General features: G+C 38.2%; 1 protein-coding gene across 3 annotated transcripts in view; it reads left to right on the forward strand.

Annotated features, from left to right (window-relative positions):
- The window catches only part of HPSE2 (heparanase 2 (inactive)), a 680289-nt gene that overhangs the window by 423482 nt on the left and 234322 nt on the right, over positions 1-22485 (forward strand). For all 3 annotated transcript variants that reach the window (XM_062214714.1, XM_062214715.1, XM_062214716.1), the window contains one exon: positions 17630-17801. In XM_062214714.1, the coding sequence (XP_062070698.1) occupies positions 17630-17801 (172 nt within the window). The remainder of the gene's footprint in view (positions 1-17629; positions 17802-22485) is intronic.

Genomic DNA, 22485 nt, shown 5'->3' on the forward strand with positions numbered 1-22485 from the left:
TAATTCTATCAATTATTATTTGCAGACACTGGTCTTATTAATGTGACCCATTCGACACTTAATCCTATCATTATTATCAATTATGAACTGAAACTGATCACTTTGACTAGTGAGATGGCATTGGTACTTGCCAGCTTGATGGAATTTGGAGTGCCATGGCATGTTTCTAGCTCTATCATTAGGGGTAAGTCCGAGTGAGCATGTGCCAAATTGTACGTTTCCTCCCTCACTTATACCCACTCTTCCTCCCTCTCTTATTCCCACTCTTACTATTAACAGCAATCAATTTTCAGTGAAATTTAAACACCAAAGAATAATTGTGTGTTTAAATTAAAGAGTTCAACCAATAGTATTAAGTAGAAAAAGAAAATACTGAATAGAACAAAGTAGTAAGCTGTTCCTTGACAATTAGGACAAGGACTGATCAAGTCATTGTTTCTTATAGTGTCAGTTTCACTTCTACAGGTTTCCTTTTAGGTGCTCAGTTGTCACAGATCAGGAAGAACATATGATATTTGTCCCTTTGGGACTGCCTTATTTCACTCAGCATGATGTTTTCCAGATTCTTCCATTTTGTTGCAAATGACTGGATTTCATTTTTTTTTTACCACTGTGTAGTATTCTATAGAGGACATATCCCATAATTTCTTTATCCAGTCTACTGTTGATGGGCATTTAGGTTGATTCCATGTCTTAGCTATTGTGAATTGAGCTGCAATAAATATTGAGGTGCATGCAGACAGCTCTTTTATTTGCCAATTTAATTTTGCTTGGGTAGATTCCAAGGAGTGGGATGGCTGGGTCATATGGTAGGGCTATATTCAGGTTTCTGAGGAATCTCCAAACTGTTTCCATAGTGGTTTTACCAGTTTGCATTCCCATCAACAGTGGATTAGTGTGCCTTTTTCTCCACAGCCTCACCAGCATCTGTTGTTAGTTGATTTCTGTATGTAAGCCATTCTAACCAGGGTGAGGTGAAACCTCATTGTGCTTTTGATTTGCATTTCCCTGATTGCTAGTGATCCTGAACATTCTTCATGTGTCAATTGGACCTTTGAATTTCCTCTTTTGAAAAATGCCTATTTAGGTCCTTGGCACATCTCTTAAGTGGGTTGTTTTGTTGTTGTGGAGTTTCTTGATCTCTTTGTAGATTCTGGTTATTCACCCTTTATCTATAGCATAGTTTGCAAATATTTTCTCCCATTCTTAAGGTTGACTCTTCACTTTCCTGACTATTTCTTTTGCTGTACAGAAACTTCTCAATTTGATGTAATCCCAGTTGTTAATCTGGGGTCTTTTCCAAGAAGTCTTTGCCTGTGCCTATATCTTGCAGGGTTTCTCCAATGTTCTCTAATAATTTGATGGTGTCAGGTCGTAGATTTAGATTTTTAATCCATGTTGAGTGGATTTTTGTGTAAGGTGTAAAATAGGGGTCTTACTTCATGCTTCTGCACATGGAAATCCAGTTTTCCCAGCACCATTTGTTGAATAGACTATCCTTGCTCCAGGGATTGGTTTTAGCTCCTTGATCAAATATAAGTTGGTTGTGGATGTTTGGATTGATTTCTGGTGTTTCTATTCTGTTCCATTGGTCTATCCATCTGTTTCTGTACCAGTACCATGCTGTTTTGATTATAACTGCCTTGTGGTATCTTGAAATCTGGTATTGTTATGCCTATGGCTCTGTTTTTTGTTGTACAAGATTGCTTTAGCTATTCGAGGTCTCCTATGCCTCCATATGAATTTCGGCATCATTTCCAGATCTGAGAAGAATGTTTTGGTATTTTGATTGGTATCACATTTAATCTATAAATTGATTTTGGGAGAATGGACATTTTGATGATATTGATTCTTCCAACCAATGAACATGTAAGATTTTTCCATTTTTTGGTATCTTCTTCTATTTCTTTCTTTAAAGTTTTGTAATTCTCATCGTAGAGATCTTTGACAGCCTTGGTTAGGTTTATTCCATGGTATTTGATTTTTTTTTGTAGCTATTGTGAATGGGATTGATCTTAGAAGTTTTTTCTCAGCCATGGCATTGTCTGTGTATACAAAGGCTTTTGATTTTTGTGCATTGATTTTATATCCTGCTACTTTGCCAAACTCTTCTATGAGTTCCAATGTCTCTTAGTGGAGTTCTTTAGATCCCCTAAATAAAGAATCATATCGTCTGAAAAGAGGGATAGTTTGAGTTCTTCCTTCCCAATTTGGATCCCTTAGATTTCTTTTTCTTGCCTAATGGCTCTGGCTAAAACTTTTTTTTTTCTTTTTTTTTTTTTAACTTTTATTTAATGAATATAAATTTCCAAAGTACAGCTCATGGGTTACAATGGCTTCCCCCTCCCAAAACTTCCCTCCCACCCACAACCCTCCCCTTTCCCGCTCCCTCTCCCCTTCCAATCACATCATGATTCATTTTCAATTCTCTTTATATACAAAAGATCAGTTTAGTATAAATTAGGTAACGATTTCAACAGTTTGCCCCATATAGCAACACAAAGTGAAAAAAAAAATACTGTTGGAGTACTAGTTATACCATTAAATAAGAGTGTACAGCAGCATATTAAAGGCAGAGATCCTACATGGTATTTTTTAAAAATTAATTAATTTTCTATGCCATTTCCAATTTAACACCAGGTTTGTTTTTTTTTTTCATTTTCTGGCTAAAACTTTCAGTACGATATTGAGTAGCAGTGGTGAGAGTGGGCATCCCTGTCTGGTACTGGATTTCAGTGGAAATGCTTCCAACTTTTCCCCATTTGATAGGATGCTGGCCATGGGTTATTCATAAATTGCCTTGATTGTGTTTAGGAATGTTCCTTCTATACCCAGTTTGCTTAGAGTTTTCATCATGAAAGGGTGTTGTGTTTTATCAAATGCTTTCTCTGTGTCTATTGAGATAATCATATGGTTTTTCCTCTGCAGTTTGTTAATGTGTTGTATCACATTGATTGCTTTGTGAATGTTGAACCTTCCCTGCATATCAGGGATAAATCCCACTTGGTCTGGGTGGATGGTCTTTCGGATGTGTTGTTGAATTTTATTGGCCAAAATCTTATTGAGGATTTTTGCATCTATGTTCATCAGAGAAATTGGTCTGTAAATCTCTTTCTCTGCTGCATCTTTTTTGTTTTAGGTATTATGGTGATGCTGGCTTCATAGAAAGAATTTGGGAGGATTCCCTCTTTTTCGATTGTTCTGAATAGTTTGAGAAGAATTTGAGTTAGTTTTTCTTTAAGTGTCTGATAAAATTCAGCAGTGAATCCATCCGGTCCTGGGCTTTTCTTTGTTGGGAGGACCTTTATTACTGTTTCAATTTCTGACTCAGTTTTGGGTCTGTTTAGGTTTTCTATGTCTTCATGGTTCAATTTAGGTCAGTTGTGTGTGTCCAGGAATCTATCCATTTCTGATAGATTTCACAGTTTGTTGGCATTCAATAATTTGTGATGACTTTTTTTATTCATTCATTTATCATTTGTTGTTACATTCCCTTTTTCATCTCTGATTTTATTGATTTGGGTCTTCTCTTTACTTTTTTAGTTAGTTGGGCCAATGTTATGTCAATTTTGTTAATTTTTCAACAAACCAGCTCTTCGTTTTGCTGATCTTTTGTAATGTTTTTGGATTCAATTTTGTAAACTTCTTCTCTAATTTTAATTATTTCTCTTCTTCTACTAGCTTTTGGTTTGGTTTGCTGTAGTTTTTCTAGATTCTTGAGACTCATTGATAGCTCATTTACTTGGTGCCTTTCCATTTTCTTAATGTAGGCACCTATTGCTATAAACTTTCTTCTTGTCGCTGCTTTTGCTGTATCCCGTAAGTTTTGATATATTGTGTTGTTATCTTCATTTGCTTCCCGAAAGTTTTTGATTTCTCATTTGATTTCTTCTATGATCCCTTGTTCATTCAGGAGCATGTTGTTTAGTCTCCATGTGTTTATATATGCTTTAGGGATTTCCAACTTCATTCCATTGTGGTCTGAGAAGATGCATGGTATATTTCGATTCTTTTGAATTTTCTGAGATTTGCTTTATGGCCTAATATGTGGTTAATCCTAGAGAAAGTTCCACGCACTGCTGAGAAGAATGTGTATTCTTTAAGTTTAGGATGAATAGTTCTGTAGATATCTGTTAGATCCATTTGGTCTATAGTGGTAGTTAAATCTGCTGATTTTGTTGATTTTCTGTCTTGTTGATCTGTCCATAGCAGAAAGTAGAGTATTGAAGTCCCTTAATACTATTGTATTGGAGTCTAAGTCTCCCTTTAAGACCCTTAACACATCTTTTAAATAGCCCAGTGCCCTGTAATTAGGTGCATATATGTTTATAATAGTTACATTTTCCTGTTGAATTGACCCCTTAATCATTATATAGTGCCCCCTTTGTCCCTTTTAACAGTTTTTGTGTTAAAGTTTATTTTGTCTGATATTAAGATGGCTACGCCAGCTTTTATTTTTTGTTTCTGTTGGCATTTAATATCTTTTTCCAACCTTTCACTTTCAGTCTGCATGAACCTTTGTTGGAAAGGTGTGTTTCTTGTAAGCAGCAAATAGATGCGTTTTGTTTTTGAATCCATTCAGCCAGTCTGTGTCTTTTAACTTGAGAGTTGAGGCCATTTACACTCAGTGTGGCTATTGATAAGTAGTGATTTTGCCCTACTATTTTTCCAAAGATATTTCTATTATATAGTATGAACTTCCTGTGATCTTTTACTGAGAGGTTTTCTTCCTTTACCTTCTTTCATATTGATGACCGTGTTTCTGTGTTTCTGTGTCTAACACATTTTTAAGCATCTTTTGTGGGGCTGGACGAGTGGTGACAAATTCTTACAATTTCTGTTTGCTATGAGAGGTCTTTATTTTTTAACTTTTATTTAATAAATATAAATTTCCAAAGTATAACTTTTGTATTATAGCAGCTTTTTCTCCCCATAACCTCCCTCCAACCCACAACCATCCCATTTCCAGCTCCCTCTCCCATCCCATTCACATCAAGATTCATTTTCTTTTTTGACAGGCAGAGTGGACAGTGAGAGAGAGAGAGAGAGAGAAAGGTCTTCCTTTTTCTGTTGGTTCACCTCCCAGTGGCTGCTGTGGCCGGTGTGCTGTGGCCAGTGTACCGCGCTGATCCGAAGCCAGGAGCCAGGTGCTTCTCCTGGTCTCCCATGCAGGTGCAGGGCCCAAGCATTTGGGCCATCCTCCACTGCACTACTGGGCCACAGCAGAGAGCTGGACTGGAAGAGGAGCAATCGGGACAGAATCCGGTGCCCCAACCGGGACTAGAACCTGGGGTGCCGGCACTGCAGGTGGAGGATTAGCCTAGTGAGCTGTGGCACTGGCCAAGATTCATTTTCAATTATCTTTATATATACAAGATCAATTCAGTATATACTAAGTAAAGATTTCAACAGTTTGCACCCACACAGAAAGACAAAGTATAAAGGACTGTTTGAAGACTAGTTATACCGTTAATTCACATAGTACAACACATTAAGGACAGAGATCCTACATGGGGAGTAAATTCACAGTGACTCCTGTTGTTGATTTAACAATTGACACTCTTATTTATGGCATCAGTAATTACCCAAGGCTCTTGTCATGATTTGCCAAGGCTTTGAAAGCCTCTTAAATTAAAAAACTCCAACCTTATTTAGACAAGGCCATAATCAAAGTGGAAGTTTTCTTCTCCCTTCAGAGAAAGGTACCACCTTCTTTGATGGCCTGCTCTTTCCACTGGGATCTCACTCACGAAGATCTTTCATTTAGGTCATTTTGTGCCAGAGTGTCTTGGATTACCATGCCTGAGATACTCTCATGGGCTTTTTAGCCAGGTCCGAATGCCTTAAGGGCTGATTCTGAGGCCAGAGTGCTGTTTAGGACATCTGCCATTCTGTGAGTCTGCTGTGTATCCCGCTTCCCATGTTGGATTGTCCCTCCCTTTTTTATTCTATCAGTTAGTATTAGCAGACACTAGTCTTGTTTATGTGATCCCTTTGACTCTTAATCCTATCATTATTATCAATTATGAACTGAAACTGATCACTTTGACTAGTGAGATGGCATTGGTACTTGCCACCTTGATGGGATTGAATTGGAATCCCCTGGGACGTTTCTAACTCTACCATTAGAGGCAAGTCTAATTGAGCGTGTGCCAAACTGTATATCTCTTCCCTCTCTTATTCCCACTCTTATATTTAACAGGGATCACTTTTCAGTTAAATTTAAACACGTAAGAATAATTGTGTGTTAATTACAGAGTTCAACCAATGGTATTAAGTAGAACAAAAAAAAAATACTAAGAGGAATAAAATAGTAAGCTGTTCCTTGACAATTAGGACAGGGCTGATCAAGTCACTGTTTCTCATATTGTCAGTTTCACTTCTACAGGTTTCCTTTTAGGTGCTCAGTTAGTTGTCACCGATCAGGGAGAACATATGATATTTGTCCCTTTGGGACTGGCTTATTTCATTCAGCATGATGTTTTCCAGATTCCTCCATTTTGTTGCAAATGACTGGATTTCATTTTTTTTTTACTGCTGTATAGTATTCTATAGAGGACATTTCCCATAATTTCTTTATCCAGGTCTTTATTTCACCTTCATTCACAAATGAGAGCTTTGCAGGATATAATATTCTGGGATGGAAGTTTTTTTCTCTTAGTACTTGGACTATATCTCGCCATTCCCTCCTAGCCTGTAGGGTTTCTGATGAGAAGTCTGCTGTGAGTCTAATCAGAGATCCTCTGAGAGTAATCTGGCGTTTCTCTTTTTCAGCATTATGGGTGTGCCTAAGGTGACACACCCAGGTTTGGCGTGGTAAATCTCTCTCTCTCTCTTTTTTTTTAATTAGAAGGGAAGTAATTCCACTTAGCTGAGTTCTTTCCCTCAGTGGCAATCAGTGCGTGAACACTAACCCCAGTGGATATCATATTTGTCTGTTCTGTTTGCTATCACTTTGCTGAGAATTTTGACATCTATTTTCATCAAGGGTATTGTTCTACGGTTTTGTTTTTATGGTGTACTCTTTCTTTATAAAGGTTTATTTATTGATTTGAAAGTCAGAATTACAGATAGAGTGGGAAAGACAAAGAGAAAGGGAGATCTTCCAACCACTTGTTCACTCCCCATATGGCCACAACAGCATCGGCTAGACCAAACCATACCCAGAAGCCAGGAGTTTCATCTGAGTCTCCCACATGGTGCAGGGGCCTAAGCACTTGGGCCATCTTGCACTGCTTTCTCAGGCACATTGGCAGGGAGCTGGGTTAGAAGTGGTGCAGTCAGTACACTAACCAGCATCATTACTTGTTATTAGTCTGTTTTTCTGTAGCTTCTTGATTTAATATTGTTAGGCTGTATGTATCCAGGATTTTATCTGTTTCTTTCAGGTTGTCCAATTTGTTAGCATATACTTGTTAATAGTAGTTACTTATGATCCTTTTTATCTGTGTAGTATCAGTTGTGACATCTCCTTTTTCATATTTCTTAAGCTCCCCCCCCCCGGATAGTCTGGCTATTTATTTATTTAGCTTATATTTTCAAAAACCAGCTTTTCATTTCTTGATCTTTTATATTTTATAGTTTAAATTTCAATTATTTCTTCCCTGATCCTTATTATTTCTTGCCTCCTTATCATTTGAGGTTTAATTTAGCTTTGCTTTTTTGAGTTTTGAGTCCTTGAAATGCATCATCAGGTTGTTTATTTAAAGTCTATATATTATTTTTAAATTTTTATTTGTATAAAATGAGCAGATTTCATGATAGTTCCCCTCTACCCTCCTCCTGCCCACAATTGTACCCTTGTTCCTTTCTTATTTTTTCTTTCAATTTTTGCAATGATATACTTTCAGTTTATTTTATAATCACAAGGTTAACCATCCACCAAATAAAGCATTCAGGAAGTAGTAAGCAGAAGTCTATTTTTAATGAGCGTGCTCTTATTATAAACTGCCTTCTAATATTGCTTTTAATATATCCCACAGATTTTTTATATATTGTGTTTTCACTTTAATTTATTTAAAAATGATTTCTTTTTTAATTGTTTTTAAGTGATCCATTGGTTATTCAGGAGGATGTTACTCAATTTCCCTGTAATTTATAAATTTTCTATTGTTCTTGTTGATTTCTAGTTTCTTTTGTGACCTAAGAAGGTACATGATTTGATTTGATTTCAATTTTTAAAAATTTATAGATACATGAGTTATGACCCAATATATGGGCTATATCAGAAACTGTTCAATGTCCTGATGAGAAGAATGTATATTCTGGAGCTATTAGATAAAATTTTCTGTAAATATCTGTTAGGTACATTTGCTCTATAGTATGGTCCTACTATAGAGGTGTTGAAGTCTTACACTTTTACTGGGTTGTACTCTATATCTCTGTTTAGATCTTATAATGTTTGCTTTATATATTTGGGCAGTCTTTTGTTTGGTACATGTGTATTTATAATTGTTATAGCTTTTTGCTGAATTGATCCTCTTATCAATATATAATGTCCTTTTTGTCTCTTTTCATGGTTTTTGATTTTAACTTTGCTTTACCTGATATGAGTATAATGACTGCCACATGTGTTTGTTTGCATTTGCCTGGTATAGCTTTTTCCAACCCCTCACTTTCAGTCTGTGTATATTTATCCCTGTGAAGTGAGTTTCTTGTAGCCAGAATTTAGATTGGTCTTGTTTTTTGTCCATTCAGTCAACCTACAATTTTTGATTGGAGAATTTAATTCATTTACATTCAAGGTTAATATTGATGAGCAAACTCCTATCATTTTATTGATTGCTTACTGTTGTTTTATGTGTTATGCTTCTTTATGCTTCTTTTTGATGACAGCTACCCAATAGGTTTGAAATAGTATATTAATATGGATATAAGTTGTATTTCCTTAGTAACTAAAGATGGTGAGCATTTTTCATGTGTTTATTAGCCATTTGTACATCTTCTTTGGTAGAATGTCAACTCAGATCTTTTGACCCTTTACATTGATTATATATCTTATTAAATTGTAAGAATATTTATTTTGCATATACTTTTTAAAGTCAAATATGATTTGCAGGCTGGCGCCACGGGTCACTAGGCTAATCCTCCACCTGTGGCACCGGCACCCCGGGTTCTAGTCCCGGTTGGGGCGCCAGATTCTGTCCCGGTTGCTCCTCTTCTAATCTAGCTCTCTGCTGTGGCCCGGGAGTGCAGTGGAGGATGGCCCAAGTGCTTGGGCCCTGCACCCGCATGGGAGACCAGGAGAAGCACCTGGCTCCTGGCTGCAGATCGGCGCAGCACGCCAGCCGCAACACACCGACCGTAGCGGCCATTTGGGGGGGTGAACCAACGGAAAAAGGAAGACCTTTCTCTCTGTCTCTCTCACTGTATAACTCTGCTGTCCAAAAAAAAGAATATGATTTGCAATTGGTTTCTCCATCTATAACTCACATTTTCATTCACTTTAATGAATTTTTTTAAAATGCAAAACTTTTGAATTTTAATGTAATTCAATGTTTTAAGTTTTTATTTTATGGGTCATGATTTTATTGTTATATCTTTACCTAAACCCAGGTCATAAAATATTTTTCCATCTATTCTAAAATGGTTATAGTTTTTCTCTTAGATTTGGGCATAAATGCATTAGGAGTTAATTTTTGTGTACAGTATGAAGACTCTTAATTCATTTTCGTATATGGATGTTGAATTTCCCATCACTAGTTATTTAAAAGACTATTCTGTTCCCAGTTAAATTATCTTGGTACCTTTATCAAAAATCAATAGTCTATAAATTTTTTAAAGATTTATTTATTTTTTGAAAGGCAGAGTTACCGAGAGGCAGAGGCAAAGAGAGAGAGAGAGATCTTCCATCTGCTGATTCATTCCCCAGGTTGCCACAATAGCCATAGCTGCGCCAATCCTAAGCCAAGAGCCAGAAGTTTCCTCCAGGTCTCCCACACGGATGCAGGGGGACGTCTTCCACTGCTTTCCCAGGCCATAGCACAGAGCTGGATTGGAAGTGGAGCAGTCAAGACTCAAACCAGTGCCCATATGGGATACCGGCACTATACAGGCAGAGGCTTTACCCGCTATGCCACAGTGCCTGCCCTGCATAAGTGGTTTTAATTCTAGAGTCTTAATACTGTTCCACTTATTTGAATATCTTTCCTTATGCTAAGACTACTACAGTTTTTTTTTCTTAAGATTTATTTATTTATTTGAAAGGCAGAGTTACACAGAGAGGCAGAGAGAGAGAGAGAGAGAGGTCTTCCATCCGCTGGTTCACTCCTCAATTGGCCACTGCCACCGGAGCTGCCCCAATCTGAAGCCAGGAGCCAGGAGCTTCTTCTGGGTCTCCCACATGGGTGCAGGGGCCCAAGGACTTAGGCCACCTTCTACTGTTTTTCCAGGCCATAGCAGAGAGCGAGATCGCTCATATGGGATGCCGGCATTGCAGGTGGCAGCTTTATCCGCTACGCCACAGCGCCAGCCTCAAGATTACTATAGTTTTTTGGTTTTTTTTTGTTATTGTTTTTTGTTTTTTTTTTTGTGTGTTTTGACAGGCAGAGTTAGACAGTGAGACAGAGACAGAGAGAAAGGTCTTCCTTCTATTGGTTCACCCCCCAATGGCCGTTGCAGCCGGCGCACTGTGCCAATCCGAAGCCAGGAGCCAGGTGCTTCCTCCTGGCCTCCCATGCAGGTGCAGGGCCCAAGCACTTGGGCCATCCTCCACTGCCTTCCTGGGCCACAGCAGAGAGCTGGACTAGAAGAGGAGCAACCGGGACAGAATCTGGCGCCCTGACCAGAACTAGAACCTGGGGTGCCGGCGCCACAAGTGGAGGATTAGCCTAGTGAGCCGCAGTGCCGGCCTATAGTTTTTTTTTTAAGATTTATATATTTATTTTTAAAGTCAGAGTTACAGAGAGAGGGAGAGGGAGAAAAAAGGGAAGGGGGGGAAGGGGGAAGAGAGAGAGAATTTCCATCCATTGGTTCATGCCCCACATGCTGTAACACCCAGTACTGGGCCAAGCTGAAGCCAGGAAAGCGAGGAACTTCATCTGGGTCTCCCGCATGGATGACAGGGACCAAACACTTGGACCATCTTGGGCTGCCTCTCCCAGGCGATTAGCAGAGAGCTAGATTTGTAAGTGGAGCAGCCCACGACAGGAACCCACAGCACCTGAGATTCTGGCTTTACCCATTACACCACAATGTTGGCCTCGACTACACTGACTTAATCATATTAACTTTACAATGAATGTTGAAGTTGGGAGATGTAAGTCCTCCAACTTTGTTCTTCAGAATTGTTCTGGCTATCCTGGGTGTTTTCATTCTATGTAAATATTAGGATCAGCTTGTTAATTTCATCAATAAAGCTTGCTGGGATTTTAATAGAGACAAATTGAATCTGTAAATCAATTGGAGAGAATTAACATCTTAACAATGTTGAATCTTCCTATCCATGAGTATAAATTATCTTCCTGTATATTTAATTTTTAATTTATCTCAGCAATGTTTTGAAGTTTTCCACGTACAAATCTTGCACATCCTGTATTAAACTTGTTCTTAAGTATTTTATTTTTTATTTTAATAGTTATTTTCTTAATCTCATTTTCAAATTGTATATTGTTAGTATTTAAAAATACAGTCTATATTATAAGCTGATCTTGTATCCTCCAACCTTACTGAACTTTTTTTTTTTATAATCTTATGCTTTTCTTCCCCCCCCCCCCCATATTGTTTGATCCTTGGGGTATTCTGTGTATCCTTGGGGTATGTCTGGTTATTTTCTTTTCTTGACTCATTTCCCTAGCTCGTAGCTCCAGTACCATATAGGTGACAAGAGCCCACATCTTTGCTTTTATTTCCAGTATTAGGGGAATGGTATTTCACCACTAAGTAGGATGTTAGCTATAGGTTTTTCCTGGATGCATTAACTGAGTTGAAGAGGTTACCTTATATTCTTAGTTACTGAGAGGAATGGGTGTTGGATTTTTGTCAAGTGATTTTTTTATATCTGTTGAAATGATAATGTGTTTTTCTTCAATTAATATGATAATTTACATTATCTTGGTTTTGATATTAAGTCAACTTTGCGGCCGGCGGTGTGGCTCACTAGGCTAATCCTCCACCTGCGGCGCCAGCACACCGGGTTCTAGTCCCAGTCGGGGCGCCGGATTCTGTCCCGGTTGCTCCTCTTCCAGTCCAACTCTCTGCTGTGGCCCAGGAGTGCAGTGGAGGATGGCCCAAGTGCTTGGGCCCTACACCCGCATGGGAGACCAGGAGAGGCACCTGGCTCCTGGCTTCGGATCAGTGCAGTGCACCGGCTGCAGCGGCCATTGGAGGGTGAACCAATGGAAGGAAGACCTTTCTCTCTGTCTCTCTCTCTCTCTCTCACTGTCCACTCTGCCTGTCAAAAAAAAAAAAAAAAAGTCAACTTTGCATTCCTGGCATAAACCATACTTGGTCATAGTATGTAATCCTTTTTATGTGTTGCTGTACTCCCATTTGCAAATATGTTGTTGGGGAGTTTTGCAACTATATATATGAGGCATATTCATCTATAGGTTTTTTTATGATGCCTTTGGCTTTGGTATCGCAGGAACATTGTCCTCATGAAAAGATTTGGGAAGTGCTCCTTTTTCCTCCATTTTCTGGAATTGTGCGAAGGATTGGAATTTCTTTAAATATTTGCTAAATTTAACAATTAATCCATTTGGGTCTGGGCTTTCTTTGTGAAAGACTTTTATTTACTTAATAAGCGTCTTTTCTTGTTACATGTCTATTCAGATTTTCTATTTCTTTCTTCAAGCCAATTATAGTAATTTGTCTGTCTTGGAAATTTTCCATTTCACCTCAGTCATCTAAATTATTGGCATAAGGTTGTTAATAATAGTTCCTTATCAATTAAATTATTATGGTGTTCCCTCATTCATTCCCAATTTTGCCAATCTGTGGATTGTCTCCTTTTTTTCTTGGCCTATCTAACTATAGGTATGTTACTTGTTGGTGTTTTGAAAGAACCTACTTATGCTTTCATTGATTGATTTTTCTGCCATTGATTTCCACTACTCTATTTTTTATTATTTCATTCCTTCTTCTTGTTTTGGTTTTAGTTTTTCATACTTTCCTCATTTCTTAAGATAGAATATTAGGTTATTGATTTGAGATCATTTTTAAAAAAGTTATTTATTTGAAAGTCAGAGTTAGAGAGAGAGAAGCAGAAACAGAGAGATAGAGAGATCCATCTGCTGGTTCATTCACCAGATGGCCACAGTGGCCAGGCCAAAGCCAGGAACCAGGAGCTTCTTCTAGGAGGTCTCCCTCATGGGTGCATAGACCCAAGGACTTGGGCCATCTGCTGCTGCTAATTAGCAGGGAGCTGGATTTGAAGTAGAGTGGCTAGACATGAACTGGCACCCTTTGGGATGCCAGCATCACAGACGGCAGCTTAAACACTATGCCACAGCGCCGGCCCTGAGTTCATTCTTTATTTCTAATACAGGAGTATTATAAATTTTCTCCTAAGTATTGTTTATGCTTCATCTCATTTTTTCTTATATATTGTAATTTCATTGATATTCTAAGTATTTTCTAATTTTTCTATAATTTCTTTTTTGACCTATGGATTATTTTTCAGTTTCTAAATATTTATGGATTTCCAAAATTTCTGTTGTTGAATTCTAGTGCAATTCCATTATGGTCATGGCATATACATGATCTGATTTTAATCCCTTTGTATTTATAGGACTTGTTTTATGGCCTAGCATATGGTCTGTACTGAAAGATATACTCTGTACCCTAGCAAACGAAAAAGGCATATCCTGCTGTTTTGGGGTGGAGCTTTCTGTGGATGTCAGTTAAGTCAGGGTAGCTAATAATGTTAGTATTCTATATCCTTTCTGTTTTTCTGTTCAGTTGTTTTATTTAATATTAAGAATGTGGTATTGAAGTATCCTTCTATTATTGTTGGTTTTTCTTTTTTTATCAACTTTGACCCATGTATTTTGGTGCTTTTCTTAGGTTTGCATTTTTTTACAATTGTTATTTCTTCTTGATAAAATGAGGCCTTTGTTCTCATTATAAATGCCTTTTTATCAGTATAAAATGTCCCACATTTTTCACTTTTTTTCCTTAGAGTTTATTTTATCTAATATCAGTACAGTTATTCCTGCTTTTTTAAAGTTACTGTTTGCCTGGTGTATCTTTCTTCATCTTTTTACTTTCAACACATTTGTGTCTTTCTTGTTTTTTTTTTTTTATATTTATTTGACAGGTAGAGTTGTAGACAGTGAGCGAGAGAGACAGAGAGAAAGGTCTTCCTTCCGTTGGTTCACTCCCCAAATGGCCGCCACGGCCGGCGCACTGTGCCGATCCGAAGCCAGGAGCCAGGTGCTTCCTCCTGGTCTCCCATGCGGGTGCAGGGCCCAAGCACTTGGGCCATCCTCCACAGCCTTCCTGGGCCACAGCAGAGAGCTGGACTGGAAAAGGAGCAACCGGGACTAGAACCCTGCACCCATATGGGATGCCGGCACCACAGGCAGAGGATTAACCTAGTGCGCCACGGCGCCAGCCCCACATTTGTGTCTTTCAATTTAAAATGTCTCCCTATTTAGATTTTTAAAATTCAATGTGACACTTTCCTCTATTTTATAATATTTAATACATTGATATTTAATTGTTGATATGGTTGAACTTACATATGCTATTTTTCCATAAATGGATAAATAAATGGAAATAAATTTCCATTTATTTCATATAATTTTTCTTACTCTATTTATTTTTTACTGGCTTTTTATGCAGAAGAAATACTACCTAAGGCACTGTTTTCATTTTTTGGCTTTATGAACTTTTAGTAATTTCTTATATGACATCTTAATTCATCACAATTTAGAGTAACAATAACTTAAACCCAGTTTAATATAAAAATTTTGCCTCTACATAATTTCCCTTCCCCTTTCTCTGTGCCATTATTATTCTAAACATTACATCTTATATGTTAGAAAATCAACAATACAGTTTTTTCATACAGTTTAATGTTTTTGTTTCATGCACGGGTCTTTTAAACCAAATAAACAAAAGGTAATGAATAACTTTATATTCATATTTACCTTTGTAATTACCATTACTGATGTTTCATATTTCATTGTGTTGCTTTGAGTTGCTGTATGGTATCATTTCCTTTCAATGTGAAGGAATTACATCCTTATTTCTTAAAAAGTAGGTGCATTCATAATGATCTCTCTTCTGTGCTTTTCTTAGAATATCTACATCTTTTCATTACTTTTGAAGGATGTTTAGCTGCTTTTAAAATTCTTGGTTAACACTTTATTTTCTTTCAACATTATTATCTACTGACTTTTATTGTGTCAAATAAAAATTCAACTGTTGGGGCTGGTGCCATGGCTCACTGTGGTGCTGGCATCCCATATGGGTGCCGGGTTCTAGTCCCGGTTGCTCCCCTTCCAGTCTAGCTCTCTGCTGTGGCCCGGGAGTGCAGTGGAGGATGGCCCAAGTGCTTGGGCCCTGCACCTGCATGGGAGACCAGGAGGAAGCAGCTGGCTCCTGGCTTTGGATCGGTGCAGCGCCTGCCGTAGCAGCCATTTGGCGGGTGAACCAACGGAAGGAAGATCTTTCTCTCTGTCTCTCTCTCTCACTGTCTATCTGTCAAAAAAAAATTCAACTGTTAATCATATTATGTTCTTCTGTATGTGTTGAATCATTTCCATTCAGAATTTCCATTTGACTATTTTTAAGTTTTTCTATTTGTATTTACTATTTGATTAGTCAATAACACTATACTGTCCCTTAATTCTTTATTATTCTCTTTAGTTCTTTGAACATATTCTTTTTTAAAAGATGTATTTATTTAAGAGGTAGAATTACAAACAGTGAGAGGGCGGGACAGAGAGAGAGGTCTTCCATCTGCTGGTTCACTCCCAAATGGCCACAATGGCCAGAGCTGGGCCTATCCAAAGCCAGGAACAGGGAGCTTCTTCCAAGTCTCCTGTGTGGGTGCAGAGGCCCAAGTGCCTGGGCCATCATCTACTGCTTTCCGAGGCCTTAGCAGAGAGCTGGATCAGAAGAGGAGCAGCTGGGACTAGAACCAACGCCCAGATATGATGCTGGTGCCACAGGCAGAGGATTAACCCACCATGCCGCAGCACCAGCCCCGGAACATATTCTAATAGCAGTGTTGAGTTCCTTTTTTTTTTGCCAAGTCTAACAATAATTAGGCCCTCTAAGAGAATCTCTACTGATTACCTGTTTGCCTGTTTTTTATTGTATATGAGTCATACATATTTCTATGCATGCCTCATAATTTTTGTTGAAAAGTATGCGTGTTAGATAATACACTGGGGAAACTGAATTCTGAATCCACTGCCCCAGAGGTTGTTGTTGTTACATCTTATTTGTTTGTTTAGTGTATTATCTGATATAATTATGTAGTGTCTGTCTGCTTTGCATTGTGTAGCTACTGATATTGCCTAAGCTTTTTCTTGTTTGTTTTTCTCATTTAAAAAATTGAAGGCTAGCCTCCCAGAGGTTTGCCTTTGAGTCAGTATAAGTTAATGGTAAGCCAATGATTGACCAGGGGTTGTACTTAATTTTCTTGAGCCAGTAGGGCTTCTGTCTTTTGTCACTGGATATATTTGTGGGTTGGGGAACTCATTCAATATTTAGGCCATTTTCCAATCTGGCTGGCTTCTACTTTCAGACATGCCTTCTCATGTCTCCTCTATGAGTGTCCTAGTTCACATTCATCTGGGAATGTGTGGTGAAATGGAATCCTGTTTAGTCTCTCCTAAGCATTGTTGCTTTCCATATTAAAGTAGTACAGTGAGCTTATCAAGACTCATTGTAGCTGTCATATTCTCCAAATCTCCCTGTTAAATTTCTTACAAGTTTATTAGTCTCTGTCTTTCCCATACCCGTTTCACAAAGTCAAACTGTCTATGTTGTTGGCCTTCACTAAGGAAATGGAATCCATTCCAAATCTACTGCCCTCTGCAGCTGTAGAAATAATGACTCAGCATTTTCTATGCCCTCTACAGAACTACCATGTTAATGGAAGCTGGGGATGAGTATTTTGCTCAAAATTGTTCATTCCACTTCTGGTGACTGCCAGAAATCCTTATTATAGTAGAATCTCTGCAGTTTTTGTCTCCATCATCACATGGATTTTTGTGTGCCTGTATATCTGATCTTCCTTCTCCTTTATGTTATAAAGGCAGCAGCCATTGGATTTAGGGCCCACTCTAATCCATGGCCTCATCTTAATTAATTACATATTCAAAAAACCTATTTCCAAATAAGGCCGCACTCTGAAGTTCTGCTAGACATAAATTTGGAGTGATACTATGCAATCCAGTACATCATTATGAACTGAAAGTCAGTATGGTCTGTTTTGTGTAATAAGTGGTCTTTTAAAAAGATTAGTTTTAAAATGGGTAAAGAGGAAAATTAGGCATTACTAATTTGACTTTTTGGTTGGGATGGTTCTTCAAGTTAGGATAACTCACTGGCTTGTTATTGTTGTTATTTTGTACAAGCTGTTAAGAAAAAGGCAGTGAGATCTGTGGACAAGAAAGGGTTGGCAGGGCATCATCCCTCTCAACTCTAACTCACATACCTGTTTTTAACCTAGAGCCAAATAACTATCGGACCATGCATGGCCGAGCAGTAAATGGCAGCCAATTGGGAAAGGATTACATCCAGCTGAAGAGTCTGTTGCAGCCCATCCGGATTTACTCCAGAGCCAGCTTGTATGGCCCTAATATTGGGCGGCCCAGGAAGAATGTCATTGCTCTCCTAGATGGGTAAGTGAGATTATTTAACTGAATATTATATTGCTCATTAAAAGTAGTGAGCTAATGTATTTGTATTTTTTCCTGGTCATTTTTAGTCTTTGGAATTAAGAATGAGTTTTTTCCCCCTCTCTAAATCAAGAATTCTCCATCAAATAGTGGAAGAACTTACCTCTCCAGGTCTTTCAGAGTCATCAGAGGGTAGTGGGATGGAGTAGGGAGATCACAATCTGTAGAATAGGTTTGAAAAGGAAGTATTGTTTAAAAAACAACATATAATATTACACTTAATAGAATCATTGCTTATTTTTAAAAAGAAAAAAGTACTCTATTTTCATGACGTCTTACTGAAAGTAAAGATTAAAAAATCTTGTCCAACAAGCTAAATTAAAAATTTAAGAAACTAGGGCTGGCAGTGTGGCATGGTGGGTAAAACTATCACCTGTGATGCTGACATCCCATATGGGCACCTGCTTGAGGGCGGCTGCTCCTCTTCCAATCCAACTTCTTGCTAATGGCCTGGGAAATAAGCAGAGGGGTGTCCCAAGTCCCTAGGCCCCTGGCCATCCACATGGAAGACCCAAATGAAGCTTCTGGCTTCAGCCTGGCCCAACTGGCCCAACCCAGCCATATGGGGAGTAAATCTGTGGATAGAAAATCTCTCTCTCTCACTCTCTCTCTCTCTAATTCTTTCAAATTAATAAATAAACCTTTAAAAATTTTTGAGAGGGGCCGGCACTGTGGTGCAGCAGGTTAACGCCCTGGCCTGAAGCACCAGCGTGCCATATGGGCGCTGGTTTTTGAGTCCCAGCTGCTCCACTTCCCATCCGGCTCTTTACTGTGGTCTGGGATAGCAGTGCAAGATGGCCCAAGTCCTTGGGCCCCTGTACCCATGTGGGAGACCCGGAGGAAGCTCCTGGCTTCGGATCGGCACAGCTCCAGCCATTGTAGCCATCTGGGGAGTGAACCATCTGAACCTTTCCGTCTCCCTCCCCCTCCCCCTCCCCACTCCCTCCCCCTCCCTCTCCCTCTCTCTATCCCTCTCCCTGTAACTCTGACTCTCAAGAAAAATAAATCTTTAAAAAAAATGTTTGAGATACCACAGATATGTGTGGGATAAAGTACAACTGAACTGGTAAATATATGATCAACTATTCTGAAGAATTGCTACCACTTGATTTATGAGAGTAGCTCAAAATTTGTGAAAAATGTAAATAAAAGATAAGTTTATTTGGTACAAAAATATTTGAAACCCATGCATAGTTTTTTCATAATATGAATTTCCCATGAACTTTATGAAGACTTCTTGTATACCTGGATTTCAAAAATTTTTGTACCAAAATAAACTTACCTTTTACTTCCATTTTTCATGACTTTTTGCTGTTTCCTCATATTTAATGTTTACTGAATCTAAAATCATTTTTAAAGTATTGGTATGGACAAGGCACTATGTGAAATGCTTCATGCCTCAGTCCTGCTGGTTAATCAGGCTCACACCGAAAATTGAGACATCCAGGTACCCAGTTAAGCAGGGTCAGAGGGAATCATTGACCACGAATGCATTGCTAGTAAAGAGGGTGAATTAAGGTCAAAAGAGCCATGGTGATGTGAGGAAGGATGAAGTTAGAATCCAAGGCCTCAAACGGAGATGGATTCAGAGCAGGAAGGGTAGAAACAATGAGACTGGGAGATTTGAGAGTTAATCTGGAACACATCTCCTGTGCACCAAAGTGCACACTTTTGTGTAGTACCTTGTCATAGTAATAGGAATAGGTATGGTAATTGTCATATAATAGGAAAAGGTATGGTAATTCCTTGTCATAGGAATAGGTATGGTAATTCTGAAAATTCAAAGATGAATAAGATATTTTTTGGTGAAATGCACAGATCAAATGAAGTTAGAGAAATAGTATACAAGTGTAAGTAGACATATATGGAGAGAGGAACCTGTCAGTGGAATGAACCATGTGGCTTGGTAGCCCTTGGTAACTCTCCTCCCTTTTCTGGTTACTTATTCTTATGAACATAGCCAAGGTTTGAGAAAGCAGAATGATTTACATGGTAACAACATTAACCTGAAATTTAATTTTAGATGTTTTTCTATCTATAAAATGTTGTTGCACTCTTACTGCAATTCCTGTTTTTCCCCTGCCCTTCTCTTTTATCCTTTTTTCTCTCAGACTAATTTCCCTTTTGCTGTGGATCTTGGTCCCTATTCAAAAATGCAAATGTGGGCTTCACTTTTCATACTTTAATTGAACATTGAACTTATTGTGTGTATATGTGGGGAGGAGGATAGTGGATGAAGACATTGCTTTCATTTTGTCTCTTATGGGATAAGGACCACATATATAGAACTTTTCTTTTTCATTCAGTGGCTATTTATTAACCAGTTCCATGTAGTTGGCATTTTGCTAGATTCTGCAGACACAGTACCCACCTAAAGAAGACCAAAGACTGGTCAAAAGACAGACATCATCCCAACAGTTACAAAACCCGTTGATAAGAATGTAATTGTAGCATACATCTGAGGCACAGTGGCTATAGATATGTATTTACCTTTAACAAAAGCACAGTCTCACTCTGATGTATTAACATGTTCCACATATAAATATTTGCCAACACAAAGTATAGGTTGTAAAGGGTCATACTGAGATATAATAAAACCATTTTCATTTAATAAAAAGAATATATCCAGAACATTTTTCCAGTGTTACATCCTAATGAGCCTTATCATATCCTCATAGTGCTACATTGCAAATCACTTACATCCTGAGCCCTGTAAATTTTTTTTTATTTAAAAGAATTGAATAACACTAGATTATCAGGATACATGTATAGAACTTTACTCACATTTTGTAGATATATCATCAAGCAAAGCTAACAACTCCATCGTTTAAGTCCACATAAATTTCTTTTGGATTATCATTTTTTCTTTAATCATTCAATTTTTATATTCTCTTAAGACCCATAATGTCCTCTTGGTAGCATGGCATTAATTAATTCATTCATCTGTAAACATGTCTCATGAGTAACTACAGTACACCAGATACTGTGTTAGGAACTGGGAATATAATAAACAACAACAACAAATAGAAAGATATTTCCTTAGCTCTCATGGATTATTCGTTATGATAGGGGAGACATGGACATTAATCAACTAAATTTAAAACCAAAACAATATCAGGAAGAGATACATTATGCTATGAATGACTATAAGGGCTGGGCTTTGATTGACTTAGGGAAGTCATGGAAGGGTTCTCTAAAGTCGTGACACATTTGTGAAAGAAAGGTGTTTAAGACTTAATCTAAAGTTTAATCTAGGAGTTAAGTAGACAAAATGAGAAGTGAGTTGTGTCAATATTCTTGGCAGAGAGAAAAGTGTATACAAAGGCTCATAAGATGAAAACGGAGATTAAATTGGCTAGAGAACAGTATAGTAAATAATTAATTAGGAGTCATGTTATATATCAGATTGGAGATATAATAAAGGGCTTACAATTTCTTCTCTAAGTGCTTTCTGGAAGATATTGGATGTTTTTTAACTAGGGAAGGAAATCTTTTTTTCATAAAAGTATGGTGTATCAATTCTGGGAAATTGATTGGAAGGAAAGCAAGGAAGTCAGTGAGAAGAGAAGGTTGTTGCTATAATGATAGTCCCAAACTAAGGTAGTAGCAGTGGAATATATTGTTGGAGGTAAAATCCAGGGAACTTGATGATATATTATCCAACAGTATAATGATGTGACATCCATGTGTAATTAATTGGGTAGATGTCATTTACAGAGATGAGAAGACTAGGGAGTTACCGGTTCTGAAGGAAAAATCATGACTTTAGATCTTTGTGTTATATTTATTAGGAGTTATATTTATTAGGAGTCAAGGGATCAAGTTCTCTGCTAGAGACATTAATTTTGGGGGTCATTTGCATGTTGATAGGTTTTAAAGTCATGGGAATGGAAGAGACAAGATAGAGAAAGTATAAAAAGGGCAGTGAAAGAGGCCTAGAAAAGAACCCTGAGAAAATTTGAATGTTTAGAGATGTAAGAAAGAGGAATGGCCTCAGAGGTGAGAGGAAAAGGAGATTAAGAGATGCACCAAAGAGAGAGAGCTCTGGATAAGAAGGGAGTGCTATTAGGAGATCAGTAAGCCAAGTAACACGAGGGCAGGTAAGTGCCTTTGGGTTTGGTAAAATGTAGAGTGTTGGTGACTTTGAGAAACAATTCAAAGGAATGTTGAGAACTGAAAACAGATTACAATAGTTTGAAGAAGGAATGTGGAGTAAGAAATTAGATACAGTAATGTAGATAACAATTTAGAGCAAGTTTTAATATGAAAGAAAGCAGGTAAATGTGTGGTCAAGGAAGGTGAGGGCATTTTCCCCAGTTAACATGAGAGATAGTTTAATAAGTTTGTAGGTTGAAGAGATATTTCTGAGAAGAGGCAGATGATACAAGAGAGGGAGAATATAGTCAATGGCTCAACAGGCTAATCCTCCGCCTTGCGGCGCCGGCACACCGGGTTCTAGTCCCGGTTGGGGCACCGATCCTGTCCCGGTTGCCCCTCTTCCAGGCCAGCTCTCTGCTGTGGCCAGGGAGTGCAGTGGAGGATGGCCCAAGTGTTTGGGCTCTGCACCCCATGGGAGACCAGGATAAGCACCTGGCTCCTGCCATCGGAACAGCGCGGTGCGCCGGCC

Source organism: Lepus europaeus, chromosome 17 (genome assembly GCF_033115175.1).
Source record: "Lepus europaeus isolate LE1 chromosome 17, mLepTim1.pri, whole genome shotgun sequence".
NCBI lineage: Eukaryota > Metazoa > Chordata > Mammalia > Lagomorpha > Leporidae > Lepus > Lepus europaeus.